This window comes from Cyprinus carpio, chromosome A21, assembly GCF_018340385.1.
Source record: "Cyprinus carpio isolate SPL01 chromosome A21, ASM1834038v1, whole genome shotgun sequence".
NCBI classification, from domain to species: Eukaryota; Metazoa; Chordata; class Actinopteri; order Cypriniformes; family Cyprinidae; genus Cyprinus; species Cyprinus carpio.
This window is the reverse complement of record NC_056592.1, coordinates 19,593,957-19,613,257: the sequence shown is the minus strand read 5'-3', so window position 1 is coordinate 19,613,257 and position 19,301 is coordinate 19,593,957. Positions and strand designations below refer to the sequence as shown.

The 19,301-nt window shown below is 37.6% G+C and overlaps 1 protein-coding gene across 2 annotated transcripts in view; it reads right to left on the bottom strand.

Moving 5' to 3' along the window:
* Nucleotides 1–11,894: 11,894 nt before the first annotated feature.
* Nucleotides 11,895–19,301, bottom strand: part of LOC109073411 (chromosome-associated kinesin KIF4-like) — a 164,828-nt gene continuing 157,421 nt past the window's right edge. Inside the window, exon 31 of one of the 2 annotated variants that reach the window (XM_042711200.1) lies at nucleotides 11,895–12,373. In XM_042711200.1, the coding sequence (XP_042567134.1) occupies nucleotides 12,176–12,373 (198 nt within the window). In that variant the 3' untranslated portion in view covers nucleotides 11,895–12,175. Of the gene's footprint in view, nucleotides 12,377–19,301 lie in introns of both variants that reach the window. The other variant, XM_042711199.1, reaches the window with a different exon arrangement.

Genomic DNA, 19,301 nt, shown 5'->3' with positions numbered 1-19,301 from the left:
CTCCAAAACTCACTAAACTTTGCACACGCATCAGAACTGGCGAAAATTTACATCTGATACAGGTTTCAGAAGTGGGTGTGGCAAAATGGCTCGATAGCGCAACCTATTAAATTACGTTTCACGTACATGCATGAAAATTGGTACACACGTGTAGCACACCATTATCTACAAAAAAGTCTCTTGGTACAAAATCCAAAACCCAACAGGAAGTAAGTTATTTTGAATTTCCTGTATGATTTTTGTGCAGTTTTTTTGCCATTTCCATGCCTCGTACTTTGACGAACTCCTCCTGCAGTTTTTAATCGGATTGTCTTCAAATTTGGTGAGGGTCATCATAAGACCTTTGTGATGTTAAATTGCGAAGGTTTTGAGTTTTCGTCAAGGGGTGTGTCCCTGGCGGCCTGACAAAATTTGATGTTTCGCCGTGAAACAGGAAGTTGCTGTAACTCAGACAAGCAATGTCCGAACTGCCCCAAACTTCACATGTGTGATAGGTGTTCTGTCCTGAACAAACACTCATGACCAAATTCAGTTATAGTCATAGCGCCACCTGCTGGCAACAGGAAGTGACATGGTTAAAACTGTTATGGACTCCTAGGAACATATTAAAAAGTGTCAACAAGTGTTAAATAGGCTGGAAACATGCTAGAAACATACTTATACATGCTAGTAACACTTAGCTAAGTGCTAAAGCATGCTACTAATGCAGTGAAAAAAGGAAGTTGCTGTAACTCAGGCCAGCAATGTCCAATCTGCCCCAAACTTCAAACGTTTGACAAGAGTCCTGTCCTGAACACATCAACATGCCCGTATTCGGTTATAGTCATGGCGCCACCTATTGGCAACAGGAAGTGGTATGTTTAACACTGTTATGGACTCCTTGCAAATTATAAAAAGCATCAACAAGTTTTAAATAGGCTGGCAAAATTCTAAAAGCATGCTAAAACATGCTAGCAACACTTAGGTCAGTGTTAAAGCATGCTATTAATGCAGTGAAGCAGAACATTACTGTAACTCAAGCATACATTGTCCAATCTGCCTCAAACTTCACAAGTTTGATTAAAGTCCTGGCCTGAAGACATCTACATGTTCATATTTGGTTATAGCTATAGCGCCACCTACTGGCAACAGGAAGTCACATGTTTTTTACTGATGTGCACTATTAGCAAACAAAAAAGTATGCCATTGTGTGCTAAACATGCTAGAAATATTCCCAAACATGCTAACAACATGAACTAAGTGCTAAAGCATGCTATTAATCCTATGAAACAGGAAGTTGTTGTAACTCAGGCAAGCAATGTCCGATCTGCCCCAAACTTCATACGTTTGATAGGTGTTATGCCCTGAACAAACACCCATTCCAAAATTCAGTTATATTCAGTTATAGCGCCACCTGCTTGTAACGGGAAGTGACATGGTTAACACTGTAATGGACTCCTAGGAACATATTAAAAAGTGTCAACAAGTGTTAAATAGGCTGGCAACATGCTAGAAACATACTTATACATGCTAGTAGCACTTAGCTAAGTGCTAAAGCATGCTACTAATGCCATAAAAAAGGAAATTGCTGTAACTCAGGCAAGCAATGATCAATCTGCCCCAAATTTCAAACGTTTGACAAGAGTCCTGTCCGGAACACATCAACATGCCCTTATTCGGGTTATAGTCATAGTGCCACCTACTGGCAACAGGAAGTGTCATGTTTAACACTGTTATGGACTCCTGGCAACATATAAAAAATTTTCAGCAAGTGCTAAATACATTGGCAACATGCTAGAAACATACTAAAACATGCTAGCAACACCCATTAATGCAGTGTAACATTAAGCATCCCATTAATGCAGTGTAACAGGAAGTTACTCTATTCAGGCATACAGTGTCCGATCTGCCCCAAACGTCACACGTTTGACAAGAGTCGTGTCCTGAACACATCAACATGCCTGTATTTGATTATAGTCATAGCGCCACCTGATGGCAACAGGAAGTGACATGTTTAATACTGTTATGGACCCCTAACAACATAATAAAAAGCATCAACAAGTGTTAAATAGGCTGGCAAAATTCTAGAACCATGCTAAAACATGCTAGCAACAAGTAGCTAAGTGTTAAAGCATGCTATTAATGCAGTGAAGCAGAACATAACTGTGACTTGTGCATACAATGTCCAATCTGCCTCAAACTTCACGTTTGATCAGAGTCTTGGCCTGAAGATATCTTCATGTTCATATTTCGTTATAGTTATAGTGCCACCTACTGGCAACAGGAAGTAACATGGTTTACATCACTATTAGCAACACAGTTAAATATGCCATTGTGTGCTAAACATGCTAGAAATATTCTCAAACATGCTAGCAACACTTAGTTAGTAATAAAGCATGCTATTGATAGTATGAAACAGGAAGTTCTTGTAACTCATGCATACAATGTCCAATCTGCCCCAAACTTCACATGTTTGATAAGAGTCCTGGCCTGAACTCATCTTAAGGCAAATATTGATTTATAGTCATAGCGCCACCTGCTGGCAACAGGAAATTACTTATTTTAAACTAACTTAAACATGAAATGTCTGATCTGCCCTAAACTTCACATGTTTGATAAGATTCCTAGTCTCAACAGATTTTAAGGCCAATATTTCAGTTTATAATCATACCGCCACCTTCTGGCGACAGGAAATTACTTGTTTTAAAACTAACTTAAACATGCAATATCCGGTCTGCCCAAAGTTCTTGTGTTTGATATGGGTACTGTCCTGAACTCATCTTTAGGCCAATATTCATTTATAGTCTTAGTGCCACCTGCTGGCAACAGGAAATTACTTCTTTTACACTAACTTAAACATGCAATGTCTGATCTGCCCGAAACTTTGCATGTTTGGTAAGAGTCCTGGCCTGAAGACATTTACAGTCGTGGTCAAAAGTTTTGAGAATTACATAAATATTAGTTTTCAAAAAGTTTGCTGCTAAACTGCTTTTAGATCTTTGTTTCAGTTGTTTCTGTGATGTACTGAAATATAAATTACAAGCACTTCATACGTTTCAAAGGCTTTTATCGACAATTACATGACATTTATGCAAAGAGTCAGTATTTGCAGTGTTGGCCCTTCTTTTTCAGGACCTCTGCAATTCGACTGGGCATGCTCTCAATCAACTTCTGGGCCAAATCCTGACTGATAGCAAACCATTCTTTCATAATAACTTCTTGGAGTTTGTCGGAATTGGTGGGTTTTTGTTTGTCCACCCGCCTCTTGAGGATTGATCACAAGTTCTCAATGGGATTAAGATCTGGGGAGTTTCCAGGCCATGGACCCAAAATTTCAACATTCTGGTCCCCGAGCCACTTAGTTATCACTTTTGCCTTATGGCACGGTGCTCCATCGTGCTGGAAAAATGCATTGTTCTTCACCAAAACTGTTGTTGGTTGTTTGAAGAAGTTGCTGTTGGAGGGTGTTTTGGTACCATTCTTTATTCATGGCTGTGTTTTTTGGGCAGAATTGTGAGTGAGCCCACTCCCTTGGATGAGAAGCAACCCCACACATGAATGGTGTCAGGATGCTTTACTGTTGGCATGACACAGGACTGATGGTAGCGCTCACCTTTTCTTCTCCGGACAAGCCTTTTTCCAGATGCCCCAAACAATCGGAAAGGGGCTTCATCGGAGAATATGCCTTTGCCCCAGTCCTCAGCAGTCCATTCACTATACTTTCTGCAGAAGATCAATCTGTCCCTGATGTTTTTTTTTGGAGAGAAGTGGCTTCTTTGCTGCCCTTCTTGACATCAGGCCATCTTCCAAAAGTCTTCGCCTCACTGTGCGTGCAGATGCGCTCACACCTGCCTGCTGCCATTCCTGAGCAAGCTCTGCACTGGTGGCACTCCGATCCCGCAGCTGAATCCTCTTTAGGAGACGATCCTGGCACTTGCTGGACTTTCTTGGACGCCCTGAAGCCTTCTTTACAAGAATTGAACCTCTTTCCTTGAAGTTCTTGATGAACCTATAAGTTGTTGATTTAGGTGCAATCTTAGTAGCCACAATATCCTTGCCTGTGAAGCCATTTTTATGCAACGCAATGATGGCTGCACGCGTTTCTTTGCAGGTCACCATGGTTAACAATGGAAGAACAATGATTTCAAGCATCACCCTCCTTTTAACATGTCAAGTCTGCCATTCTAACCCAATCAGCCTGACATAATGATCTCCAGCCTTGTGCTCGTCAACATTCTCACCTGAGTTAACAAGATGATTACTGAAATGATCTCAGCAGGTCCTTTAATGACAGCAATGAAATGCAGTGGAAAGGTTTTTTTGGGATTAAGTTAATTTTCATTGCAAAGAAGGACTATGCAATTCATCTGATCACTCTTCACAACATTCTGGAGTATATGCAAATTGCTATTATAAAAACTTAAGCAGCAACTTTTCCAATTTCCAATATTTATGTAATTCTCAAAACTTTTGGCCACGACTGTACATTAAAGGTGCCATGTGTCATGTCTGGCAAAAAAATCAAGTCATACTCCACATTCCATACCAGATGGGGGCAGTATGCCTCAATAAAGTGAATTGGTCTACTCTAGAGTAACAAACGAGAAACGGCATAGTCTCTATGCTCCGCCCCTACCTTCACAACAACCCTAGAGCCATAGCTGAAGCCTAAGAGGACGTTTTGCCTCCAGAGGAACGTTGGGTGATGTCAAGTGATTTTGAAACATGACATCTTCAAGCTACTCCCCTTCACCTTTACCAGTGAATATGTTCATATTCGTTTTGTTCATATTACATTGAGTTGTATATACACATTATTTGAATTAAATTAATTTGACAGACAGCATTCTGTCAACATCATTGGTCAACATCAGACAGCTGATGTTGACCAAGCTAGCGCCAACCAACGTAACCAGAGCGTGCCAACTCTCAAGCATTCACCGTGAGACACACGCAATTGACTCTTTTCACATGCTTTCATGCCACACACATCAATTTTCTCACGCACAGAAAAACCACGAAACAAAGAGGACACGGAGACCAACAGACTAGACAGAGCAGGTTAGTTATGATATAAAAAAAAAAATAACAGATTCTGTCAATTTTATGACGCAGTTCAAACAATACCATTTTGGCACTTGTAAATGTTACATGGCAGATCCCTAGCGCACGTGAACCGATCATCTCTACTATAGTAAAAAAAACACGAACACTGTTGAAAGATACAGTAGGCTACAAATGACAAATGTATTCCTCATACATAATATCGATTAAAGTGTTTTTTCTTAGCTGCACATATACAAGTGAAAATAGGGACAACATCTATTTAGAGTGTTACGTATGCTGCCCGCCTGATGCTAATTTAGCAGCATATATCAAGTTTGATTTTCATTAGCAAAAACTTGACCACTCTGAATATAGTGAGTGAGTGCGTGCGCGGCCGGGGCGCTCGCTCTCTCTCTCTCTCGGGTTCATTATCATCGAAGACATTTCAAGCTTCTTAGGTAATGTTACATTTTAGCATCAGCTTGGTAGAGACGGGCTTTGGTAGATAACAGGTGAAAACCGGATCGGATCTGTGGGTAAGTTATAGCTAGCTAATTATCAAACGCAGCTACGGTTAGCCATCACTAACATTAGCACGTTTATCGAACAGCCTTCGATACATTTCTATGTTATAGCTTCCCGAAAAAAAATACACAAACATATAAAACAAACTTCTAGCAAAATACTAACAGCATCTTACTTACCAATCCAAAAGAAATGTTGCACGTTCAGAGTCGAACCTCATTTCTTTCAAGTCCATCAGTTGTCTCCAGCGATGGAAAGCAGTGCCGATGTTTACTCTGGTTCGGCTCCTTTTCTTATTGGTTATTGATTTGATTTGTGATTCCGAGCGCGGTTGTTTCCCTGTAGCGGGTGGTGGTGGTAGGTGTCTCTTGCCAAGGGCTTCAGCCATCCTTCCGCTCTCTTCCCTGAACTGAAATGAAGTAGTGGGCTGTACTTTCCAAACGATTGACATCAGGTTCAAGTACGCCCACAAGCCGTGCGAGTTATTATGTATTGCAGGTTGGCTGGTGGTTATGTTGCCCGCATACCGCCTCCCATGGCCGAAACTGGTATTACGACACCTGTCGGGCCGTGGCTAGTAATGCTAATGCTAATTAAGGTTGATATCTCTGCAGCACTATAACTTGACATTTTTTTAATGACATCATCGCCCTTATTTCTTCTCATTCTTTTGATGCGTGTAGGTCATTTTTTGGATATTTTTACCTCAATTTTTACACATGGCACCTTTAAAGCCTAATATAATTCCCAGTATATATAACCCTTAAATCTATTACATTTCATATTGTGTTTTGGGAGGGGTTCTATTGTTTTTTCGTTTTTCAGCAGGGACTATTATAATGGTATTACTACTTTCACAGAATTTTGTGCAAATAAAGAACTGTATTACTTCAGTAAATTATTAAAGTATTACATAGGCTGATTTATTAATTTGTAAGCATATGGGATTTTAAGAACAAATGTGCTTAATGTTTCATTCCATCCAACTTAGCAAAGCAGTTAGACACTTGGTTTAAACGCGGAGCCTGTCGTGAGGTGACATAGGTTGCGCGCGTGCGTCTAGCCTCATCCTTATTGCCCGATGCGCTCGTGGAGACTTTACGAGACAGACTGCGTGTGTGCGGAGAGTGTAACGGCTCCTCCGTGAGACGAGGATGAGAGGAACGAGTATGAGAAGCATTCAGAGACACAGGCTGTGTGTGCGGTCTTCTGGATTGGGAATAGCGAACATGCATTATAAACTTCTTTAAAATTAGAATCTGTTGGGGATATAAAATGTGCAAGATAACGTTCATGTACTTATAAAACATCTAAGAATATATATTTTTTTATTTTCCAGTACTGAAAGCAGAACCGATAAGGGAGCTCTTGATATGTGTTGTGATGCAGCTCTTGCAAATTAACATTACAGCACCTTTTTTGTTTGGTATCTGTCATTTCGAAGCCGAAGTAATATCAAATTACACAAGTTTTTCTTTAGTATTAATTTACCAACTATCGATCTGACCCTGTAGACGCCATAATCACACACACTCTCTCTCTTCCGCTTTTTTTTTTTTTTTTACTGGCCGTTTATGCAGTTGGCTAGAGCAGAGCTGATTGTGGAGAACGGAGGTGCGCTCACTCTATTGGTTAGTCGCAGGCTTTGCGATTAGCAAAACCGCAACATCTCAAATCGCGATTGCGATGCGATTTCGATTAATCGCACAGCACTAATACGGGTGACTGCAGTGACCATCTGATCTGGATACAGACTGGATCTGGTGGCTACAGTGACCTCGGAATAAGAGAGAAACAAACTAATATTAGCATAGATGCCATTCTTCTAAAGATGTAGCAAGTACATCGGGTGTTATGGGAAATGTTCCCGGTTGACCTAATTAATGCAGCCTAAAAATCCTTTAACAGATTTGGATATTAAAAGCATTAGTAATTTATCTTTAATCCAGATTAAATACATCTCTAACAAATCTAGATACAAACTGCAAGAGTGTGTCTGCCTCCCGAACAATGTTAGTTAGGTTATTCCAGAGTTTGGGTGCTAAAGAGGAAAAGGATCCATCTATTGATTTTGATATTCTAGGTATTATCAAATTGCCAGAGTTTTGAGAACACAGCGGACGTGGAGGACTATAATGTAAAAAGATTTCGTTCAAATACTGCGGTGCCATTCAGGGCTTTTTAAGTAATAAGCAAGATTTTAAAATCTATACGATGTTTAATAGGCAGCCAGTGCAGTGCTGACAGTTCCGGGCTAATATGGTAATACTTCCTGGTTCTAGTAAGAACTATAGCTGCTGCATTTTGGACTAGCTGGAGTTTGCTTATTAAGCATGCAGAACAACCACCCAATAAAGCATTACAATAATCTATCCTTGAGGTCATAAACACATGGATTAACATTTCTGCATTTGACATTGAGAGCATAGGTTGTAATTTAGATAAGTATAGAGAGAATGATCCTTACTACTATTTCTCTGATACGGATACCTTGTTGCAAACACTTTGTATACATCCAATGATATCCATGATCTTTACCAGAGCCTTGCAGCTGATCAACAATGAAGTCAATACCAGCCCCTAATAAAACCCAACAATTCCTATAAATACATCCAAATACCTCTAACATAAAAAGATTCCACTCAATTAAAACAAGTCCCATGAAAATCTTTTGAGAATGTCTGTATAACTTATTCCCAACTCAAAATAAAACCCAATTTAAGTGTCTCTGTCTATAACATAACATAACATATAACATAACAGCAACAGGTTTATGAAAATGCATATGCGAACAGGATGTACAACTAATTATTATTTTGTTGGCACAATTTACCTAGAACAAGGGAACAAATTATTAAATTGTACGCACAATCTAGAAAATCGAGGTAACAAAATAATATAGTATATATGTATATTATATAATATATTTTTCTCTTACATGTCATGTGCAGGGCTCTGTACATACGATATGGAAAAAAATATTGTCATAATATTTCTGTCCATATGAGCCCTAATTTTAAAATGTATCATGAAAAGTCCTGAAAACTAAAAAAAAAAAAAAAAAAAAAAAAAAAAAAAAAAAAAAAAAAAATTCTGGCTAAGATTCAAAACAGAATAAATAAAATAAAAATGTCTATTTTAAAGGGCATTAATAAAATAAATCAGCTATCAGCTATAACTGGTCAGGGCGAAAATTGGGCTAGTTTTCATCCCTTTTGGGCGGGTTTTGAGTAAGCTTTGGGTTGGAATTTTTTCTGGAACCTGGCAACCCTGGATACCACAATCCTGTACAGCTGATAATTGTAGATGCCACCAGGATTTAAATTCCTAAAGAAATGGGATAACCTTTCACAGGTGAGAATGCAAGAGAGGCGGAACCATATATATATATATATATATAAGGATTGTGGCATCTTCTAATATTCATTATCTACGTATGCATATCAATGGACCTAACTAACACCATACAACAATATGAGCATGTTAGCTCCCATAGAAACAGTCGCTAAATGAGGTATCTACGTATGCATATCAATGGACCTAACTAACACCATACAACAATATGAGCATGTTAGCTAACACAACATTAAAAGTTACCAATGTTTCAAAACTTGTAATATTGAGTTAATACATTTAAAAACACAAACCAACACATTCTCACCTGTTATACCTTTTCTTCAGGAATTTAAATCTCTGCGGTTTTGAAAACCATCAGTTGTGCAGGATTGTGGCATCGAATATTCATTGATTATTATGGTAAATGATGTCAAGTTGACCGTTAAAGATGGCGGACACGTTTAAGTGCTTGGCGCAGTCGAATGGGGCATCTACCTATACATATCTATGGTTTGGTTTTAATATAGTTAACATGTTGTTAACATGTTTTTAAAGTGACTAGCAAGTTGCTATCATGATTAACGTTGTTAATTATGTTGTTAACATGTTGCTAACGGACAGATAGCTAGACAGACATCTAGATAGATAGAAAGTCGGATTATGGATGGATGGATAGATATATAGATAGACAGATATATATTGTAAGATGATAGATAGCATGTTTAAAGCATAAATTAACACATAGCTAGATGGTTTTAACATTTTACTAATGTTTTAGCACGTTTATAGCATGATTTCCATGTTGCTAACATGTTTTAAGCATGATCAGCATGTTGCTAGCATGTTTATAGAATGATAAACTTGTTAACGTGTTAACGCATTAATGTTGACAATTATTTTATTGCAATTTAATAGTTTTTATTATTATTTTGAAAGTCCATTGCTCACTGGCTCTGAATACACATACAGACAAACCATTGAGAGGTGGGATGTTGATCAGTACTGGTTTGGGATGGGCGTCCTCACGCTTCTCAACCAATGAGAGCATTTGGGTGGGCCTAACACCGTGTCTACATCGAACGCAAGCGGCGCAACAAAATACTATAGAACCCATTATAATCAGTGATGCTGTCTACACTGGATGTGGCGCGGCACGACAAATCCCAGACAGTAAACAGCTGCCTCTTTCTATCTATGACATACTGACACAAAATTTGAATAATTTGCAATGGTCGCTTTGTCACGTCCAGTCATTGTAGACAGACTTTAGCTATTGCGGCACACTGATCTATAATAGAGAACATATATAGATCACTGCGGTGCACATCCAGTGTAGGCAGCAATCATCCAGTGTAGACAGCATCACTGATTATAATGGGTTCTATAGTATTTTGTTGCGCCACGCCGCTCGTGTCCAGTATAGACATGGCACAAGAATACACTTATATGAAAAGGAGATTTTAATTGATTTCATTAATGTTTAAGTTGAGATTTACAAGAAATATTTTAACTGCTACAGTGTAAAGGGAATAATTCTGTAAAAAGCACCTTATTTGTTTAAAGTGTTTTCAAATCAAATGTTATTGCACTTTTGTTCATACAGCAGTACTTTTAAAGAGCAGGTCAGATGGTATTTTAAAGTCACAAAACATTGTAATTTAGTCCCCTACAACAGGTTTAAATGCATCTAAGGTCAGAAAACATTGTAATTTTCTCAGAATATACGTTTAATATTAGAGTCATTTGCCAATGAGTTTGAAACGATTCATTCCAAGCAAGTTTGGCTCAACCCCCCCCCCCCCCTTTCATAAGCCTACTCTGCTCTGATTACACTGCTTTCCAAATTATTATGCAAGTGACATATCAATAGGATTTCGCTACAATAAAGAGTCAGATTTTTGTTTGTGTTGTTTTTCATGTTTGTTGGCTTTTATCAACCTGCAGGAAAGAGTAAAACTAGGCAATATATGTGCAATACCATACAAAAATTCAGGACCTGATTAAAAATATATTCTATTGCAGATATTTTTTAAATAAATTTCCATGACTTTTCCAAAACTTTCTGTGTTTATTTATTTTTCTAAAACTTTTCCAGGCCTGGAAATTGCGGTTTTAAAATTCCATGACTTTTCAAGGGTTTTTATGACTACATGGACCTGGAATATAGAAGACAGCTGCAAAGGCAGTTAGTGGAAGGACAGTGAGGTGTCAGAACTAAGTATTATGGTGACAGCTCTAGAAAAGAAAAACCTGAGGCAAAACTATACAAGAAAAAACTTTGCTCTTTCTCACAATCCTTCAATCCTAGTTTTTGACCATGACCAGTTCACACTCAAATCTGACATTGGCCACATAAAAAAAAAAAAAAAAAAAAACAGATCTAAGCAGCACTGAATGAGGATTGATCACTAAGGCTTGCGGTGTCAAAGTAGCCTGTAGTAACTGTGTTCCCCAACACTGGTCTGTAGATATGATTAAGATTGCTCATTTTTTCACCTGTTTTGTCTGCTAAAAGATTTTTGTGATTCATTTAATTTGCTATTGAATGTGACAAGACAAGAAACATCAATGGCGTTTTTTGTATATTAGGCATATGATTAAAAGTGCATATTTTAAAATAAAAGATATTCGCAAACAGCTCAAAAGCATTATAATAATTGCTAGTTGGGACCTGCTATGGTGTGTAATCTATGGCCAATTCACAATCTCTTCGCCAATTTTCAAGAGACCCCCAGAAGTGAAAGGCACTGTGTGGTTGTGCTTGCCAATATAGAAATTGACAATTTATGGATTTGTTCATTGAAACAACAGCAACAACACATAAATAAATAAATAAAAATCTGAGCACTAAAATTCACATTTGTCACCTGCTATAGGTAATATTAGAATTAACTGAGCATAACATTATAGCATTTTAAAACAAAGCTTTTATCAATGCAGAATTTTAAAAAATGAATAGCGTATTTAGATGTTTTAACATAGCAATGTTAAGTAATAAACAACAAAAGTAAAATGAACCATTTATTGGAGTCACTAGATTTTTAATAGAAATAACATCTACAAGCCTGACTTTCAAACGTCATACAGCAATATTGCTGAAAAGACTTTAAAATAACACATGACATGAGCAGTTCATATTGTCAGTGCCTTAACCATTATTGCAAATGAATGGCAGATTCCACAAACCTATATTACAATGATCAATTTAAACAAATTTATACATTTAAACCACATGAAAAAAAGAGACAAGTTAGCAAGTGTTAATATATCACATTCTACTACTGTAATGCTAATGTTCTTCACGGATGGGTGTGCAGCCAGAGAAAAAGCTGTTTTTGAAGTTATTTAGACCTCTCTTTTTACTCCGGAGAAAGCTGCAAGTGCTATTCATAACTTCAGAGTCATCGCTGTCACTCTCGTTGTCAGTAGGAACTGGTTTCTTTTCAAGCTTCAGGTCTGCAGGCAGGTGGCCCATGTCTCCAATCTCCTGCTAATGGTAAAACAAACAAAAAAAGTGTGTTTGAGGAAGTGTGACTTTAGAAGAATAGCACATACAAAATTTAAAATGCTGTCTTTTTTTTTTTTTTTTTTTTAATACGTTGGCTTAAGAAAGCATACTAATGTGGTATTAAATCTTCATTGTAACTAAATCACTTTCATATGCAACTCCATTTTGAGCTAGGCAACTAAATGTCTGTTATCCCACAATAAATTTTGAACACACACCCGGAGCAGTGGGCAGCCATTTATGCTGTGGCACCCGGGGAGCAGTTGGGGGTTCGGTGCCTTGCTCAAGGGCACCTAAGTCGTGGTATTGCCGGCCCGAGACTCGAACCCACAACCTTAGGGTTAGAAGTCAAACTCTCTAACCATTAGGCCACAACTTCCCCTGTATGAACTTCACTTTGAAATTTAAATGAAAATTTCAATGAATATAAATTTTCATTCATAATCCAAAGGTGGGAATGCATTTCTTTAAACTTAAAAAATGTGAGGTTTAATTATAAAGGCAGCGCCTATTTGAAAATTTGCTTCAACATTTTTTGGAGAAGCTCCAGGGGTGTCCATGGCTGTTTAGCATACCTGCCAAGAATAGCCTTGTCTAAGCCAGTTCTTGTGAAATTTGCCACTGACTCTGATGTCTTTGGTTAAACATGAGATATAATTTGTTATATTACAATTGTTAGTCTAATTAATTATTAGTTCATAAATTACAGAACATTATATTTTTTATTTAGCTTTAATACATTTTCTTGTAAACAAAATGACTAATTTTGTAAAAGTAATTTCCATCATTTTGTAGAAAGTTTGTGATGTTATTTTTATAATTAGGATACCACATTTACCATGACACTAGATTTACAATAGTCATACATGACAAAAGAAAAACAGTTTCGGGTACAACATACTACAAAAATTTAATCATATAAAATAACACTGCACAGTCCTCACTGTATGAAATAAATATACTGATCCTTATTAAGGCTGCATGTGTACAACTATCCACTGTAATTGCAGTAATTACTTTAACTTTGTTTGGATAAAACTGCTAAATGCATACATGTAAATGTAATGTGTTGTCTTCATTAAAGAATGTGCAAAAAAACATTCATATAGAGATGATTGTGCATTCACAGAAACATTCAACAGCACAAAAACTTGTCAGCGCTACCCTGCAACTTACTAATAAATAGTTTCTCTTCTGAAGAGCTCTATTATATTTCTCACTATCAAGGTGGTAAGGTCACTATTTGAAGTATAAGAACTGCAGAATGATAGCTGCTGGGCGGTGGGGGAGGGTATAAACATATACCGAAGTTAGAGCTCCAGTGGAAGACCGTGACTGGATCTAAAATAAGCAGATAACAGGCTGCTCATATCTGCATTTGTAATTTTCTTAAAGCGTGCACACACACACACACACACACACACACACACACACACACACACACACACACACACACACACAAAGACCTGTTAGACACACACTCTCAGCAGAATGGCTCACTGTATTATAAGACAGAAAAATTGTTGAGTCCTGTTTAGTTCACATCAAAAGTTCAAAAATGTGGTTGTGAATCAAGAAATGTATGGGTGTGAGCTTGGTTATAGAATGTTGTTTGTCACTTCAATAATCTAAATGTGTACTGACTCAGATAGTCAGCACACATCTGTATTTACATTTTAATATAGATTTTATTGTATTCTGTTGATATGAAAATATGGTGCAATAAAAGTCTAATGAAAGTACTGCATTTTATTTTAAATGCCCATTCCTTGACACATTTGTACCTTCTCCCCCACTCTCTTCCCTTTACCCAGCTCACTCAGAATAATCATATGCAAAACTGTAGTAAATATGCTGGGGCACTGGTCAACTTTTTTGATTGATGATGACTTTTGACCTTTTACCCTGAGGGGTTTGACCCCGCGACCTTGGACCACCCACGTCACATTCACCTTTGACCTGCATCTTCAATAAACAAGCTACATGTAGTCCAAAATGCAGCGGCTAGAGTCCTTACCAGGTCAAGAAAATATGATCATATTACCCCAATTTTACAGTCTCTGCACTGGCTACCTATTAAGTTCCGTATCAGTTACAAAATATTATTACTTACTTATAAGGCCCTTAATGGCTTAGCTCCTGCGTACCTAACTAGTCTTCTACCACGCTACAACCCATCACGCTCCCTAAGGTCACAAAACGCTGGACTTTTGATAGTTACCGATAGCAAAGTCCACTAAAGAAGGTCAGCTTATTCGCATTTGGCTCCCAAACTCTGGAATAGCCTTCCTGATAATGTAGACACACTTCCTCTGTTTAAATCTAGATTAAAAACAAACCTCTTTGGCCAAGCATTCAAAGAATGCATCTCATAATTTTGGACTGCAATTATATCTGATCAAATGCGCATTATTATTCTTTGGCTTGGGTTAAACTAATAAAATTTATACTTGGCTGGAACAGCAGCTACGCTAATTATGTCTCAATTTGTTTCTCTGTTTTGCCACGGGATTGACATCCCGTGGTAACTAGGATTTACACAAGCTCCAGTCTGGATCCAGAACTCCTGAGAAGAGATGATGCCAACCCCTCAGAGGACCTCAGATGATGCTAACCCAGAGACAACAACAGAACTACCACATTTTGCTATAAGATTGATTGCATAATTGCTGTTAACAGTGTTAATCGTCTGTTTGTTTACATCTTTTATTGATTTTTCTGAACATTTCTGCCGTATGCACATACTGTAAACTGACAGTCATCACTGATAAGCTACTACTAAATATTGTAGAAACTTAATTTTCTGTAAAGTTGCTTTGCAATGATTTGTATCGTAAAAAGCGCTATAAAAATAAACTTGAATTGAATTAAACCTATTAATAATCTCCAGATATTAATATGCCATATGGTTTTAAGCATATTTGGAATTCCAACATTGACCTATCACCTTTTAATGATCTCTGTCTGTCATGTTGATATATGGTTTTAGTGTATGTGGAATTCTTTCATTGACGCATGACCTCTGGGGAAGTAATATGAAGATTAATCAATTTTGTTCATGAGACTTTAACACATATGGTACGAGTTTCCAATAATTATCCCCATCAAGATACCGATTTGCCATGGTCTATTCATAGATTTCAGCTCATGTGCCTCAGGACAGTCTTAAATTGACTCTTTGTTTATGTCAAGTTAATGAGTCTGGAAAAGCACGGCCGAGGACATTGATTTGTCATGGGTTGTTTTAACAAAGATTGTGTATATTCCAGCAGGAAAATGTTACCTCACACACATTAATTCCTAAATCTGCTAGTCATCATCAATTTATCCTTGAGATAGAAACATAATGAAATGTATGTAATTTAAGGATAAATGCTTCATGTTATCACTTTAAACGAATAGCGTTGCAGATAGCACAGCACCATGGCGAAGCAGAAGTGTTTTTGCAGAACGGGGATCACGCCCCGGTCATACAAGAGTTTAATGTTATTTTTCGCATGCTGTCATTACAAAACATCATGGCCCAAACACACCTCTAGCCTCAGGCATCAATTGAAAGGGCTTAAAAGCAACCCCATCAAAATGGACAACAAGATAGGCCTGGATCCTGGATTTTGTCTCGTCTTCTCTTTCTAACAGGGATTTTCAACTTTTTCTTTGCCATGTCAAGATATGGGTCAAGATCAAGGTTGGGGAGTAACGGAAAACATTACGAAAATTAAAAAATTACTGCAAAGATTATTCCTGTCAAGTATAGCAGTTAGTCTGTTGGCAGAATTTGGTATACATAATGAAAGACTAACTTTGGTCCAAAACTTTGGGGGAGATTCACAAAGCGTGGACTGCAGCTGGAGTCAGTGCTTCAAGAACCACTACGCACAGACGTATGCAAGACATGGGTTTCAGCTGTAGCATTCCTTGTGTCAAGCCACTCTTGAACAACAGACAGCATCAGAAGCATCTCGACTGGACTGCTGCTGAGTGGTCCAAAGTTATGTTCTCTGATGAAAGTAAATTTTGCATTTCCTTTGGAAATCAGGGTCCCAGACTCTGGAGGAAGAGAGGAGAGGCACACAATCCACGTTGCTTGAAGTCCAGTGTAAAGTTTCCACAGTCAGTGATGGTTTGGGGTGCCATGTCATCTGCTGGTGTTTGTCCACTGTGTTTTCTGAGGTCCAAGGTCAACGCAGCCGTATACAAGGAAGTTTTAGAGCACTTCATGCTTCCTGCTGCTGACCAATTTATGGAGATTCAGATTCCATTTTCCAACAGGACTTGGCACCTGCACACAGTGCCAAAGCTACCAGTACCTGGTTTAAGGACCATGGTATCCCTGTTTTTAATTGGCCAGCAAACTCGCCTGACCTTAACCCCATAGAAAATCTATGGGGTATTGTGAAGAGGAAGATGCGATATGCCAGACCCAAGAATGCAGAAGAGCTGAAGGCCACTATCAGAGCAACCCTGGGCTCTCATAACACCGGAGCAGTGCCACAGACTGATCGACTCCATGCCACGCCGCATTGCTGCAGTAATTCAGGCAAAAGGAGCCCCAACTAAGTATTGAGTGCTGTACATGCTCATACTTTTCAGTTGGGCAAGATTTCTAAAAATCGTTTCTTTGTATTGGTCTTAAGTAATATTCTAATTTTCTGAGATACTCAATTTGGGATTTTTCTTAGTTGTCAGTTATAATCATCAAAATGAAAAGAAATAAACATTTGAAATATATCAGTCTGTGTGAATGAATATAATATACAAGTTTCACTTTTTGAATGGAATTAGTGAAATAAATCAACTTTTTGATGATATTCTAATTATATGACCAGCACCTGTAAGCTTGTCCATTTAACCCTCTGAAGTCGATTAACGCGTATACGCGTTTTGGGGTATTTTCTACTGATAACCCCGAAAAGAACTTAAATTACACTTTCAGCTTTAATTGTTCCTAATAAACTGTTTAACTGCACTCACAAGTGAATATTAAATTATGTTGTGGGATAATTAAATATATTCTAAATAAACTACAAACATAAAATTATATACATTTATTTTGTCCTCACATTCTTTCTTGTAACTCATCCCTCTCAGTGACACAGCTGACTGAATGGCTCATTATGCAGCTCATTATGCAGGCCTTTGTCTTCTCAGGTGTGAATTCATGATAGTTGACCCCTACTCGCATATGACTTTTACCAACAAAAAGTGTCTTAGAAAATTTAAATTAATATATTGTTTTCTGTGAGTGAGTAAACAAGATGATTTTCACATCATTTAGAAGAAAAAAAAATTCTAGGCTACAAGCTCCAGTTCTCAAAAGTCCCGGAAACCAATGTTCTGTATGTGTTTTATTGCTTTATTCAAGTGATTTAACATTTTTAGTTTTTCCACTAACCACGCATAACATTTTTTTTCTCAAAAACACAATCATGTACATACATGCTGCTCACATATTATTATAGCCCAGTTTGTGCTGATTACAGTGAGATTAGACTTTAGCCATTTAGATATAAGAAACTGAAAAAAGCACAAATGTCAGGGCATGACAAAACTTCTCCAGGCCCCAAAAATACCCTTTGAGATACGTTTGAGAAGACATCATTTACTATATTTTTAGCTGCAGCTTTTAGGTGAGGTTTAGTGATACTCGATACCCTTTTTAACAATGGTGTGACCACCTTAAACAGTCCTCTAAATATTTGAGCTTATTTTTGTTTGTAATATTTAATGTATTTCGTCCCACAGGATTCAGACATTGAGTCACAAAGTACCATGAAACAAACTGTGATGGGAGTGTATATCATACTGAAGGAGGGAACACTGCTTGACGATGACCCACAGGACATTGGTGTCTTAAATTGAAGGTGTGGAAGTCCTTAGTGACTTGAGTAGCATTGCACAGGCTTGTGCTCTGTTATTTGCACTGATATACTGTTTGAACTTGAGCTACCCACCAGAGCTCAAATGCACTTTTGAAGTCTTGCATTAGATCTTTCTAAATCTAAATGGACAGAGGTTGTCATCCAAGGCACAGTTCAAAAACAAGCTTTTGGAATAAGTGAGCTTGAAAATGACAAAAGTCAAACAATATGCACTTGGAGTTCCTTATGCATATGGACAACTTATTTGTTGGCACAGTTCCTCCAAACAAGGTACTGGATGTACTTTAGGAAGATGCACATTTGTAGTTGGATAGAAGCTCTTGTATAGGCAACTGTTATTCATGGCACAGTTCCTTTAAACAGGGTGCTGAAGCAAGTGAGCTTGGCGTAATTAGGGAAGATGCTGTAGTAGTATTTTTTTTTGTTTGTTTGTTTTAAATGGACTGAGACTTCCACAGTGCTCTGACAAAGGGACAACTGACTGAAGCAGTTGTTATACACAAATATTTTCTGTGGGTGGAGCAGTCGCTGATGCACAGTATTGTGTTGTTTTTTTTACAATGTGAAGCAACATAGCTACACTGGTAATTTAGAATTATCAAAATTTTAATTTGCAAGTTTTTTTTTATAGTATTGCATCATCTCTTTTTTATTTATTAATATTATTTTACACCTCAAATTGTTACACTCACAATTGTTTATGTTATGTTCATTCATGTTTATGTTCAAATGTTTTTGGTTTGTTTGTTTTTTTGTGTGTGTGTGTGTCAGGCCAAGGTTTACCTTACAAATTCCCCAAAAGGGTAGTGTTAAAATGGCTTAATTTTTATGAAGTCTTAGGACCAAAAGGGCTTTAAAGTCCAACAAGTGTTGCTTGGGGAACAGTCTTCCCAAGAGCCAAGTCAAGATTTTGTTGGCTAAATGTTTCTTAAACATTGTGTTACAAACACTCAAATGATAGGAGACTTAAAGTAAAGAAAGCAGTTGAAACTTAATTGGTGCATGTTAAAAGCCCAATTAAAAAT